The sequence below is a fragment of the Pseudophryne corroboree genome, chromosome 3 (genome assembly GCF_028390025.1).
Source record: "Pseudophryne corroboree isolate aPseCor3 chromosome 3, aPseCor3.hap2, whole genome shotgun sequence".
In the NCBI taxonomy this organism is placed as follows: domain Eukaryota; kingdom Metazoa; phylum Chordata; class Amphibia; order Anura; family Myobatrachidae; genus Pseudophryne; species Pseudophryne corroboree.
The window spans coordinates 50139986-50153605 of record NC_086446.1 but is presented as its reverse complement, the minus strand read 5'-3'; the positions used below and the strand labels follow the sequence as shown (position 1 = coordinate 50153605).

Below are 13620 nucleotides of genomic sequence, written 5' to 3'. Positions count from 1 at the left end.
AGATGGACTAGACAAGGACATATTAACCACCCAAGAGCATCAGTTCTGGAATATTCAGCATCCAATAATACCAGCATTCTATTACTTGCCAAAGAGTCACAAGAATTAGCAGTCACCACCAGGAACACCAATATCAAGCATTGGTTCCCTGAGAAGTACATGAACACTTTCACAGCCAAATGTGGTGAAGCAAAGGTTATACTTAGCGCAGGCATGTCCAATCTGCAGCCCTCTAGCTGTTGTGAAACTACATATCCCAGCATGCCCTGACAGTTTTGCTGTCAGAGAATGCTAAAGCTGTGTCAGGGCATGCTGGGATGTGTAGTTTCTCAACAGCTGGAGGGCCACAGTTTGGACATGCCTGACTTAGACTCCACACATATATGCAAGTGAAACACCGACTGGTTACATTACATTCCTGTAGTATGATCATATGGCAGGAACAGGGTATAGCCAGTATCAGATATTATCTACAGTATGGTAGCTGCATGACCGTAGAACAGAGTGAGTTTATTCTTCTTAGAATGGGCTTTCTACTAATGCACAACTGCGTGGTTTGTAGACAACTTCTATTTGCAAGTAATAGGTACAGCGATGGGTACAAAGTTTGTGCCAAGTTACGCAAACCTGTTTCTAAGCAGATGGGAGGACCGCAAATCTGGTCCTATCAGGACCTTGGGTCCAAGCTCGTGCTCTGGACAAGATATATAGACAATGTTTTCTTTATATAGAAAGGGAGTGAAGAGTCTCTAAAGACCTTTACGATGTGCATTAATGACAATAGCAACAATTTGGCATTTACTAACAAGTACAGCAAAAAAGGAAAATAGAATTTTTGGACCTGAACATCTTCATTGAAGAGGTTATTCATGCCAACACATTTCAGCCTATATGGACTTTTTCAAGAAGCAGTGTATATAGGGTCATCAATGGTTAGGTCCTTTTCCCCTCTATATTGTCCTGCCCTTCTCAGCAATTGGTTCCTAATGCAACATTATAATTGGTTGCCTGAATGGTCAGTGTCAAAGAATCTCAATGTACTTTCCAGATCATGTGAACGGCAATATAACATTATAGTGCAGTTCAGTAGGGTACTTAAAAATAAAAAAGTGCAGATGAGTTGGGGCAGTCAGACTCCCCTGCAACCACTGCCAAACACCAATAGCCAAGGGTGACACCCTCCAACGGGTGTTAACCGAAAGACTCAGATGAGTAAATGCACTAGAGGAGGCTTTTTCAACCAGTGTGCCGTGGCACGACCAGTTGCAAGGTGTGCCGCGGAGCCAGAGCAGCTTACTGCACCTTCAGAGTGAACTGTTGGCCCGGGCTCTTCTTAGAGGATTGGTCGTGCTCCGACCTTGACCTATGCCTTGAAGATGCGGTGGTTTGATATCATAGGTCACGGACACTGCGTCTTACCACCCAGCCAGCCCACCCGCATACACATCTGCCAGTTCCTGCCTGCATACACAGCTTTCCTTGCCCACCCACATTCACACCTGCCCGACCGCTGCTCAGTATTGGCATCACTCCACTATGAACAACCACCCGCCACAGAGACAGGGAGGAGGACAGCTGACCGGTAGGGGCTAATATTTGTCATTTTATTTTTCCTGTGGGGAACAGTAAGATTTATGAGGGGGGAATAATGTGAATAATTAATGTGGGGAGCAACATGATTAATGTGGGGAGCAACATGATTTATGTGGGGAGCAACATGATTTATGTGGGGAGCAACATGATTTATGTGGGGAGCAACATGATTTATGTGGGGAGCAACATGATTTATGTGGGGAGCAACATGATTTATGTGGGGAGCAACATGATTTATGTGGGGAGCAACATGATTTATGTGGGGAGCAACATGATTTATGTGGGGAGCAACATGATTTATGTGGGGAGCAACATGATTTATGTGGGGAGCAACATGATTTATGTGGGGAGCAACATGATTTATGTGGGGAGCAACATGATTTATGTGGGGAGTAATGCGATTGTTTTCCTGTGTAGGCCAATGTATGTGTTGTTTACTGTGAGGGCCAATGTGTGTTTTTTGTTTTTCCTGTGGGGAACTGATGGTGCGCCTTGGCAATCTTAAAACATTGTTCGGTGTGCAGCGACTAAAAAAAAAAAAGAAAAGTTGAAAATCACTGCACTAGAGTGTATTTGTGTGTTCCTCCATCTGAACTCTGCCGCTGCGCTCAGACAATGTGCTACCTCCAGAAGAGATCTTGAAAAAGGGCGTATCTAATGGAAGAGAAGGACACTGCTCTTTCCAGTCATTTATAGTGACATGCAATTTGTACCTTCAGATTAGATTGGAACCGCATGATTACTTTAGCCAGTCATCATTTTATTCTGACTTGTGCTATTGTTATGGTTTGCAATGGTTAAGTCATTCAATGCAACAGTATGGACATGTAGCAGAATGTCCATGTGGACAGCAAAACGCAGGGAGAACCATCAGAGCCTTGAACAGACAGCAGACCATGTGAAAACATCACAAAAAAGGTCTAGTATCCGTTTATTCAAACAATCCTGAAAAGACCACGCCTTGAACCTTAAGGGACTTCCTATCTTTGGGAGCAACAGAACTGGAGGGGCGGAGACTACAAACGCATAAACAAAGAAGAAAATGGATGTTTTTCCTTAAACCAATGGCACCCCATGGTCTTAATATATCGGTAATGAAGGAAAAGCCATAATCACCAGATGATCTGACCACTCATACTGACTGCCAAATGTAATATGTGTAAGTATTGATATGGTGTATTTACATTATCTATAAAAATATCCGTTCCACTCCAGCAATCTCATTGGGTGTAGTATGAAACGTCAACATTCAAAATATGGACATTAGGTCAACATGTTATGGTTAATATACTGGCATGCTCATAAAGTGGGCATTTAATATGTCATTACAGTGGTGTTTTCTTGCACATTTTAGCCTAGAACAAACATACACGTTAGGGACCAGCAGTATCCGAGAAGCCATGACATGACCTGGTGGCAAACCATAGCTTTGCAGTTATCCGGTAACCGAGATCTGATTTCTCTACCACGATGTAGTGTTCAGATCATATTGCTAATACCCCTTGGTGTGCTGGGGAAAATCTGTTGTGTGTATTCTCCTTGTTTAGAAGAACCTCGCCCTTTCACACACCCGAGAGGTATTACTAAATTGATTGAGAAACTTCCATGTCAACAATGGTCATCAATTTCCTTATCAAACACATGTCAAATGTCGACATTGTGACCAATCAGCATCTCATTAGATGCACTGTACATTTCTTACATCTCTGTAATTCTGTCACTATATTTGTACACTAGTTTCCAGCCCATCAAAACGACGGACCATTTTAACAGTGATGTCAGCACCGGCAGTTGTGTGCACCTGAACGGAGCAACAATTGAATTACTCCGGACACCACCTACTGGACACCGGCGTGCAAAACACTTGAATTCCCCCCACAGAGGTGAGAAGCAGCGCTAGCCTTTTATTACATAGGATATGAACCCCCATAATTGTATTATTTATCCAGGGTCCCTTACCATGAGGATGTCAATAGCAGAGGAATTCTGCACCCATTGGATACCTTTCATGTAAATAAATAGCTGTAGCTATAATTAGTAGAAAGCATTAGCATAAATCAGAGGTTCTCAAACTCGGTCCTCGTGGGCCCACACAGTGCATGTTTTGCAGGTAACCCAGCAGGTGCACAGGTGTATTAATTACTCACTGACACATTTTAAAAAGTCCACAGGTGGAGCTAATTATTTCACTTGCGATTCTGTGAGGAGACCTGCAAAACATGCACTGTGTGGGCCCACGAGGACCAAGTTTGAGAACCTCTGGCATAAATTGTTCCATCTCAAGGATTAAATTGGTCAATAGAAAACTGGAAGTTATGTTTTGCGTTCCTGTGGATTGAGGTCATTAGAATTTACAGGACACTAAACCTGACGGAGCAGAGAGTTTTATCTCAGGTCCTTAAATACCCGCAACAGGTCATGTTTTCAGGCTCTCTACTCATGTAGATGGTATTTAATCTATTTTGCTAGGTCAGTTATTATCCCATCTCTTCTACAGACCGAAATCCTGATAACATGATCTGCTGGGGGTACTTGTGGACTGGAGTTGATACCATCTGCAATAGTCCTGTATCATACACAAACTTACTTAATATATTACCAAGACTAGATTGACATGTACATTTCCCGCATCCAGAAAATGAAATGAATCAGATGTGTAACAGGAATTAGCTTATACATGAATAGCTCTGTGGTAATACTTAGCACCTGCCAACAGGTTTTCAACACAATGGATTCTTTGAGAACTGAAAAGCAAATCGTGTCTTTGCAAAACATTTTCAACAATCTGAGCATAAAAATGGTTCCTCACTGGTGTGAGTTTTCTGATGCTCAAGAAGACTGGATTTCTGTGTGAAACAGTTTCCACACACAGAACAGGAGAATGGCTTCTTGTCTGTGTGAGTTCTCTGATGTTTAACAAGATTGGATTTATGCGTAAAACATTTCTCGCAATCTGGGCATGGAAACGGCCTCACGATGGAGTGGATTTTCTGATGATTAAAAAGTGTTGACTTCTGGGTGAAATGCCTCCCACACGCAGGACATGAAAAAGACTTAGCCACCGAGTGAGTTCTCTGATGTTCAACAAGAATGGATTTCTTTCTAAAATGTTTCCCACACGCTGAACAAAAAAATGGCTTCTCGCCAGTGTGAATTCGCTGATGAGCATCAAGAGGTGATTTGCCTGTAAAACATTTCCCGCACTCAGAACATGGAAATGGCTTCTCACCTGTGTGTGTTCTCTCATGTTTATCAAGATGAGATTTCTGTATAAAACATTTCCCGCACTCAGAACACGGAAACGGCTTCTCACCCGTGTGAATTCGCAGATGAGTGACGAGATGTGATTTGCAAGTAAAACATTTCCCACATTCAGAACAAGGAAACAGCCTCTCATCTATGCGAGTTCTCTGGTGTTCGGCAAGAACAGATATATTTCTAAAACTTTTAACAAATTCGGGACAGGAAAATGATTTTTCAGTCTTTAGGTCTCTCTGATGTCCCGATCTCTGGGCAATACATTTTGACCAATCCGACCACGGAAATGGTTTCCCCACAGAGCAGACTCTCTGGTGTTTTAGGAGAGCAAACATCTTTGTAAAGCTTATCCCACAAGCAGAACATGAAAATAGCTTCTCACCAGGATGATGTTTCCCATGTACGATAGGTTTTGTGTTACGGCTAAAACATTTATCTTCTAAAGAAGAAAATTCTCCAAAGTTTCTGTAAGTTGTGTTGGGAGTAGCGATCTCAGAGATATCTGGAAAACATTTCCCATGCTCAGAGTGACTAATTAATATAGATGAATTGTCAGGTACTGGATATATGTTTGGAGCAGCAGGAATTTCTATTGGAGAATTGCTAGTGATTGAGTAATCGTCCAACTGACTATATGGGAATAAATAAGAATTTACTTACCGATAATTCTATTTCTCGGAGTCCGTAGTGGATGCTGGGGTTCCTGAAAGGACCATGGGGAATAGCGGCTCCGCAGGAGACAGGGCACAAAAAGTAAAGCTTTAGGATCAGGTGGTGTGCACTGGCTCCTCCCCCTATGACCCTCCTCCAAGCCAGTTAGGTACTGTGCCCGGACGAGCGTACACAATAAGGGAGGAATTTTGAATCCCGGGTAAGACTCATACCAGCCACACCAATCACACCGTACAACTTGTGATCTAAACCCAGTTAACAGTATGATAACAGCGGAGCCTCTGAAAAGATGGCTCACAACAATAATAACCCGATTTTTGTAACTATGTACAAGTATTGCAGATAATCCGCACTTGGGATGGGCGCCCAGCATCCACTACGGACTCCGAGAAATAGAATTATCGGTAAGTAAATTCTTATTTTCTCTATCGTCCTAGTGGATGCTGGGGTTCCTGAAAGGACCATGGGGATTATACCAAAGCTCCCAAACGGGCGGGAGAGTGCGGAAGACTCTGCAGCACCGAATGAGAGAACTCCAGGTCCTCTTTTGCCAGGATATCAAATTTGTAGAATTTTACAAACGTGTTCTCCCCTGACCACGTATCTGCTCGGCAGAGTTGTAATGCCGAGACCTCTCGGGCAGCCGCCCAAGATGAGCCCACCTTCCTTGTGGAATGGGCCTTAACCGATTTAGACTGTGGCAGGCCTGCCTCAGAATGTGCAAGTTGAATTGTGTTACAAATCCAACGAGCAATCGACTGCTTAGAAGCAGGCGCACCCAACTTGTTGGGTGCATACAGTATAAACAGCGAGTCAGATTTTCTGACTCCAGCTGTCCTGGAACATATTTTCAGGGCCCTGACAACTTCTAGCAACTTGGAGTCCTCCAAGTCCCTAGTAGGTGCAAGGCACCACAATAAGCTGGTTCAGGTGAAACACCGACACCACCTTAGGGAGAGAACTGGGGACGAGTCCGCAGCTCTGCCCTGTCCGAATGGACAAACAGATATGGGCTTTTTTGAGAAAAAACCACCAATTTGACACTCGCCTGGTCCAGGCCAGGGCCAAGAGCATGGTCACTTTTTATGTGAGATGCTTCAAATCCACATATTTGACTGGTTTTAAACCAATGTGATTTGAGGAATCCCAGAACTACGTTGAGATCCCACAGTGCCACTGGAGGCACAAAAAAAAAAGGGGTTTGTATATGCAATACTCCCTTGACAAACTTCTGGACTTCAGGAACTGAAGCCAATTCTTTCTGGAAGAAAATTTACAGGGCCGAATTTGAACCTTAATGGACCCCAATTTGAGGCCCATAGACACTCCTGTTTGCAGGAAATGCAGGAAACGACCGAGTTGAAATTTCTTTGTGGGGCCTTCCTGGCCTCACACCACGCAACATATTTTCGCCACACGTGGTGATAATGTTGTGCAGTCACCTCCTTTCTGGCTTTGACCAGGGTAGGAATGACCTCTTCCGGAATGCCTTTTTTCCCTTAGGATCTGGCTTTCCATCGCCATGCCGACAAACGCAGCTGCGGTAAGTCTTGGAACAGACATGGTACTTGCTGAAACAAGTCCCTTCTTAGCGGCAGAGGCCATAAGACCTCTGTAAGCATCTCTTGAAGTTCCGGGTACCAAGTCCTTCTTGGCCAATCCGGAGCCATGAGTATAGTTCTTACTCCTCTACGTCTTATAATTCTCAGCACCTTAGGTATGAGAAGCAGAGGAGGGAACACATACACCGACTGGTACACCCACGGTGTTACCAGAACGTCCACATCTATTGCCTGAGAGTCTCTTGACCTGGCGCAATACCTGTCCCGTTTTTTGTTCAGACGGGACGCCATCATGTCCACCTTTGGTATTTCCCAACGGTTTACAATCATGTGGAAAAAACTTCTCAATGAAGTTTCCACTCTCCCGGGTGGAGGTCGTGCTGAGGAAGTCTGCTTCCCAGTTTCCATTCCCGGGATGAAAAACTGCTGACAGTGTTATCACATGATTTTCCGCCCAGCGAAAAGTCCTTGCAGTTTCTGCCATTGCCCTCCTGCTTCTTGTGTCGCCCTGTCTGTTTACGTGGGCGACTGCCGTGATGTTTTTCCCACTGGATCAATACCGGCTGACCTTGAAGCAGAGGTCTTGCTAAGCTTAGAGCATTATAAATTTACCCTTAGCTCCAGTATATTTATGTGGAGAAAAGTCTCCATACTTGATCACACTCCCTGGAAATTTTTCCCTTGTGTGACTGCTCCCCAGCCTCTCAGGCTGGGCTCCGTGGTTACCAGCATCCAATCCTGAATGCCGAATCTGCGGCCCTCTAGAAGATGAGCACTCTATAACCACCACAGGAGAGACACCCTTGTCCTTGGATATTGGGTTATCCGCTGATGCATCTGAAGATGCGATCCGGACCATTTGTCCAGCAGATCCCACTGAAAAGTTCTTACGTGAAATCTGCCGAATGGAATTGCTTCGTAGGAAGCCACCATTTTTACCAGGACCCTTGTGCAATGATGCACTGTTTTTAGGCGGTTCCTGACTTGCTCGGATAACTCCCTGGCTTTCTCTTCCGGGAGAAACACCTTTTTCTGGACTGTGTCCAGAATCATCCCTAGGCACAGCAGACGTGTCGTCGGGATCAGCTGCGATTTTGGAATATTTAGAATCCACCCGTGCTGATTGTAGCAGTATCCGAGATAGTGCTACTCCGACCTCCAACTGTTCCCTGGACTATGCCCCTATCAGGAGATCGTCCAAGTAAGGGATAATTAAGACGCCTTTTCTTCGAAGAAGAATCATTTCGGCCATTACCTTGGTAAAGACCCCGGGGTGCCGTGGACAATCCAAACGGCAGCGTCTGAAACTGATAGTGACAGTTCTGCACCACGAACCTGAGGTACCCTTAGTGAGAAGGGCAAATTTGGGACATAGAGGTAAGCATCCCTGATGTCCCGGGACACTATATAGTCCCCTTCTTCCTGGTTCGTTATCACTGCTCTGAGTGACTTCATCTTAATTTGAACCTTTGTAAGTGTTCAAAAAAAAATTTTTAGAATAAGTCTCACCTAGCCTTCTGGCTTCAGTACCACAATATAGTGTGGAATAATACCCCTTTTCTGTAGTAGGAGGGGTAATTTAATTATCACCTGCTGGGAATACAGCTTGTGAATTTTTTCCCATACTACCTCCTTGTCGGAGGGAGACTTGGTAAAGCAGACTTCAGGAGCCTGCGAAGGGGAAACGTCTCGACATTCCCATCTGTACCCCCGGGATACTACTTGTAGGATCCAGGGGTCCTGTACGGTCTCAGCGCCATGCTGAGAACTTGTCAGACGCGGTGGAACGCTTCTGTTCCTGGGAATGGGCTGCCTGCTGCAGTCTTCTTCCCTTTCCTCTATCCCTGGGCAGATATGATCTTATAGGGACGAGAGGACTGAGGCTGAAAAGACGGTGTCTTTTTCTGCAGAGATGTGACTTAGGGTAAAAAACGGTGGATTTTCCAGCAGTTGCCGTGACCACCAGGTCCGATGGACCGACCCCAAACAAGTCCTCTTCCTTTATACGGCCATACTGTGCCGTTTGGAATCTGCATCACCTGACCACTGTCGTGTCCATAACATCTTCTGGCAGTTATGGACATCGCGTTTATTCATGATGCCAGAGTGCAAATATCCCTCTGTGCATCTCGCATATATAGAAATGCTCTATAGTCAATAAAATACTGTCCCTGTCAAGGGTATCAATATTTTTAGTCAGGGAATCCGACCAAGCCACCCTAGCTCTGCACATCCAGGCTGAGGCGATCGCTGGCCGCAGTATAACACCAGTATGTGTGTATATACTTTTTATTATATTTTCCAGCCTTGTCAGCTGGTCCTTGAGGACGGCCCTATCTATAGACGGTACCGCCACTTGTTTTGATAAGCGTGTGAGCGCCTTATCCACCTTAAGGGGTGTTTCCCAACGCGCCCTAACTTCTGGCGGGAAAGGGTATACCGCCCATAATTTTCTATCGGGGGGAACCCACGCATCATCACACACTTTATTTAATTTATCTGATTCAGGAAAAACTATGGTAGTTTTTTCACATCCCACATAATACCCTCTTTTGTGGTACTTGTAGTATCAGAAATACGTAACACCTCCATCATTGCCTTTAACGTGTGGCCCTAATAAGGAATACGTTTGTTTATTCACCGTCGACACTGGATTCAGTGTCCCTGTCTGTGTCTGTGTCGACCGACTAAAGTAAACGGGCGTTTTAAAAACCCTTGACGGTGTTTTTGAGACGTCTGGACCGTACTAATTGTTTGTCGGCCGTCTCATGTCGTCAACCGACTTTGCAGCGTGTTGACATTATCACGTAATTTCCTAAATAAGCCATCCATTCCGGTGTCGACTCCCTAGAGAGTGACATCACCATTACAGGCAATTGCTCCGCCTCCACGCCAATATCGTCCTCATACATGTCGACACACACGTACCGACACACAGCAGACACACAGGGAATGCTCTATACGAAGACAGGACCCACTAGCCCTTTGGGGAGACAGAGGGAGAGTCTGCCAGCACACACCAAAAAGCGCTATATATGACAGGGATAGCCTTATGATTAAGTGCTCCCTTATAGCTGCTTTTATATTAATATATATATATAGCCATTTATTTTGCCCCCCCTCTCTGTTATACCCTGTTTCTGTAGTGCAGTGCAGGGGAGAGACCTGGGAGCCTTCCTGACCAGCGGAGCTGTGACAGAAAATGGCGCCGTGTGCTGAGGAGATAGGCCCCGCCCCTTTTCCGGCGGGCTCGTCTCCCGCTATTTAGTACATTTAGGCAGGGGTAAATATCTCCATATAGCCTCTGGGGCTATATGTGAGGTATTTTTAGCCTTTTTAAAGGTTTTCATTTGCCTCCCAGGGCGCCCCCCCCCAGCGCCCTGCACCCTCAGTGACTGCCGTGTGAAGTGTGCTGAGAGGAAAATGGCGCACAGCTGCAGTGCTGTGCGCTACCTTAAGAAGACTGCAGGAGTCTTCAGCCGCCGATTCTGGACCTCTTCTTGCTTCAGCATCTGTGAGGGGGCCGGCGGCGTGGCTCCGGTGACCATCCAGGCTGTACCTGTGATCGTCCCTCTGGAGCTTCATGTCCAGTAGCCAAGAAGCCAATCCATCCTGCACGCAGGTGAGTTCACTTCTTCTCCCCTCTGTCCCTCGTTGCAGTGATCCTGTTGCCAGCAGGAATCACTGTAAAATAAAAAACCTAAGCTAAACTCTCTAAGCAGCTCTTTATGAGAGCCACCTAGAATTGCACCCTTCTCGGCCGGGCACAAAATCTAACTGGCTTGGAGGAGGGTCATAGGGGGAGGAGCCAGTGCACACCACCTGATCCTAAAGCTTTACTTTTTGTGCCCTGTCTCCTGCGGAGCCGCTATTCCCCATGGTCCTTTCAGGAACCCCAGCATCCACTAGGACGATAGAGAAAAAGGATTGCTCCACCCAACATATTGCCGAGGTTCTGTTTATCTGAAATATATAACAAAAACTTATTTTTTTACATAATGAAAAATCCCTTTCAGCAAAGCTAATGGGCCACACTGCCTCATAAATTTAAGTCGGACTGTCTAGCAGCAGGCCCTTTTATAATAACAGTAAAGAAACATCACTTAAGTCTTTATAACAAATAACAGCAAGAGACCATCCAGAAGGGAAGATCCATGTCCTCCAATACATTTTAGGTACAAATTTTCAATCAAGGGTACACACTATATCTGATGGAGATGTACCAAAAAATAAGATTTTACTCACCGGTAAATCTATTTCTCGTAGTCCGTAGTGGATGCTGGGAACTCCGTAAGGACCATGGGGAATAGACGGGCTCCGCAGGAGACTGGGCACTCTAAAAGAAAGAATTAGGACTACCTGGTGTGCACTGGCTCCTCCCTCTATGACCCTCCTCCAGACCTCAGTTAGGATACTGTGCCCGGAAGAACTGACACAATAAGGAAGGATTTTGAATCCCGGGTAAGACTCATACCAGCCACACCAATCACACCGTATAACTCGTGATACAAATACCCAGTTAACAGTATGATAACAACTGAGCCTCTCAACAGATGGCTCAACAATAACCCTTTAGTTAGGCAATAACTATACACAAGTATTGCAGACAATCCGCACTTGGGATGGGCGCCCAGCATCCACTACGGACTACGAGAAATAGATTTACCGGTGAGTAAAATCTTATTTTCTCTGACGTCCTAGTGGATGCTGGGAACTCCGTAAGGACCATGGGGATTATACCAAAGCTCCCAAACGGGCGGGAGAGTGCGGATGACTCTGCAGCACCGAATGAGAGAACTCAAGGTCCTCCTCAGCCAGGGTATCAAATTTGTAGAATTTTGCAAACGTGTTTGCCCCTGACCAAGTTGCAGCTCGGCAAAGTTGTAAAGCAGAGACCCCTCGGGCAGCCGCCCAAGAAGAGCCCACTTTCCTCGTGGAATGGGCTTTTACTGATTTAGGATGCGGCAATCCAGCCGCAGAATGCGCCAGCTGAATTGTGCTACAAATCCAGCGAGCAATAGTCTGCTTAGAAGCAGGAGCACCCAGCTTGTTGGGTGCATACAGGATAAATAGCGAGTCAGTTTTCCCGACTCCAGCCGTCCTGGAAACATAAATTTTCAAGGCCCTGACTACGTCCAGTAACTTGGAATCCTCCAAGTCCCTAGTAGCCGCAGGCACTACAATAGGTTGGTTCAAGTGAAAAGCTGATACCACCTTTGGGAGAAACTGGGGACGAGTCCTCAATTCTGCCCTATCCATATGGAAAATCAGATAAGGGCTTTTACATGACAAAGCCGCCAATTCTGACACACGCCTGGCCGAAGCCAAGGCCAATAACATGACCACTTTCCACGTGAGATATTTCAGATCCACAGTTTTAAGTGGCTCAAACCAATGTGATTTCAGGAAACTCAACACCACGTTGAGATCCCAAGGTGCCACAGGAGGCACAAAAGGGGGCTGAATATGTAGCACTCCCTTTACAAATGTCTGAACTTCAGGCAGTGAAGCCAGTTCTTTCTGGAAGAAAATCGACAGAGCCGAAATCTGGACCTTAATGGAACCCAATTTTAGGCCCATAGTCACTCCCGACTGTAGGAAGTGCAGAAAACGACCCAGCTGAAATTCCTCAGTAGGGGCCTTCCTGGCCTCACACCACGCAACATATTTTCGCCAAATACGGTGATAATGGTTTGCGGTTACTTCTTTCCTGGCTTTTATCAGCGTAGGAATGACTTCCTCCGGAATGCCCTTTTCCTTTAGGATCCGGAATTCAACCGCCATGCCGTCAAACGCAGCCGCGGTAAGTCTTGGAACAGACAGGGCCCCTGCTGTAGCAGATCCTGTCTGAGCGGTAGAGGCCATGGGTCCTCTGATATAATTTCTTGAAGTTCTGGGTACCAAGCTCTTCTTGGCCAATCCGGAACCACGAGTATCGTTCTTACTCCTCGCCTTCTTATTATTCTCAGTACCTTTGGTATGAGAGGCAGAGGGAACACATAAACCGACTGGTACACCCACGGTGTCACCAGAGCGTCCACAGCTATCGCCTGAAGGTCCCTTGACCTGGCGCAATATCTCTTTAGTTTTTTGTTGAGGCGGGACGCCATCATGTCCACCTGTGGCCTTTCCCAACGGTGTACAATCATTTGGAAGACTTCTGGATGAAATCCCCATTCTCCCGGGTGTAGGTCGTGTCTGCTGAGGAAGTCTGCTTCCCAGTTGTCCACTCCCGGAATGAACACTGCTGACAGTGCTATGACGTGATTTTCCGCCCATCGGAGAATCCTTGTGGCTTCTGCCATCGCCATCCTGCTTCTTGTGCCGCCCTGTCGGTTTACATGGGCGACCGCCGTGATGTTGTCTGATTGGATCAGTACCGGCTGGTTTTGAAGCAGGGGCCTTGCCTGACTTAGGGCATTGTAAATGGCCCTCAGTTCCAGAATATTTATGTGTAGGGACGACTCCTGACTTGACCAAAGTCCTTGGAAATTTCTTCCCTGTGTGACTGCCCCCCAGCCTCGAAGGCTGGAAT

General features: G+C 46.0%; 1 protein-coding gene across 5 annotated transcripts in view; it reads right to left on the bottom strand.

Annotated features, from left to right (window-relative positions):
• Window positions 1–2267: 2267 nt before the first annotated feature.
• LOC135054704 (zinc finger protein OZF-like) overlaps window positions 2268–13620 on the bottom strand; it is a 43115-nt gene continuing 31762 nt past the window's right edge. For 4 of the 5 annotated variants that reach the window (XM_063957979.1, XM_063957980.1, XM_063957981.1 and 1 more), the window contains 2 exons: window positions 11009–11048; window positions 2268–5496 (listed from right to left, as the gene is read on the bottom strand). In XM_063957979.1, the coding sequence (XP_063814049.1) occupies window positions 4371–5496; window positions 11009–11048 (1166 nt within the window). In that variant the 3' untranslated portion in view covers window positions 2268–4370. The remainder of the gene's footprint in view (window positions 5497–11008; window positions 11049–13620) is intronic. The other variant, XM_063957983.1, reaches the window with a different exon arrangement.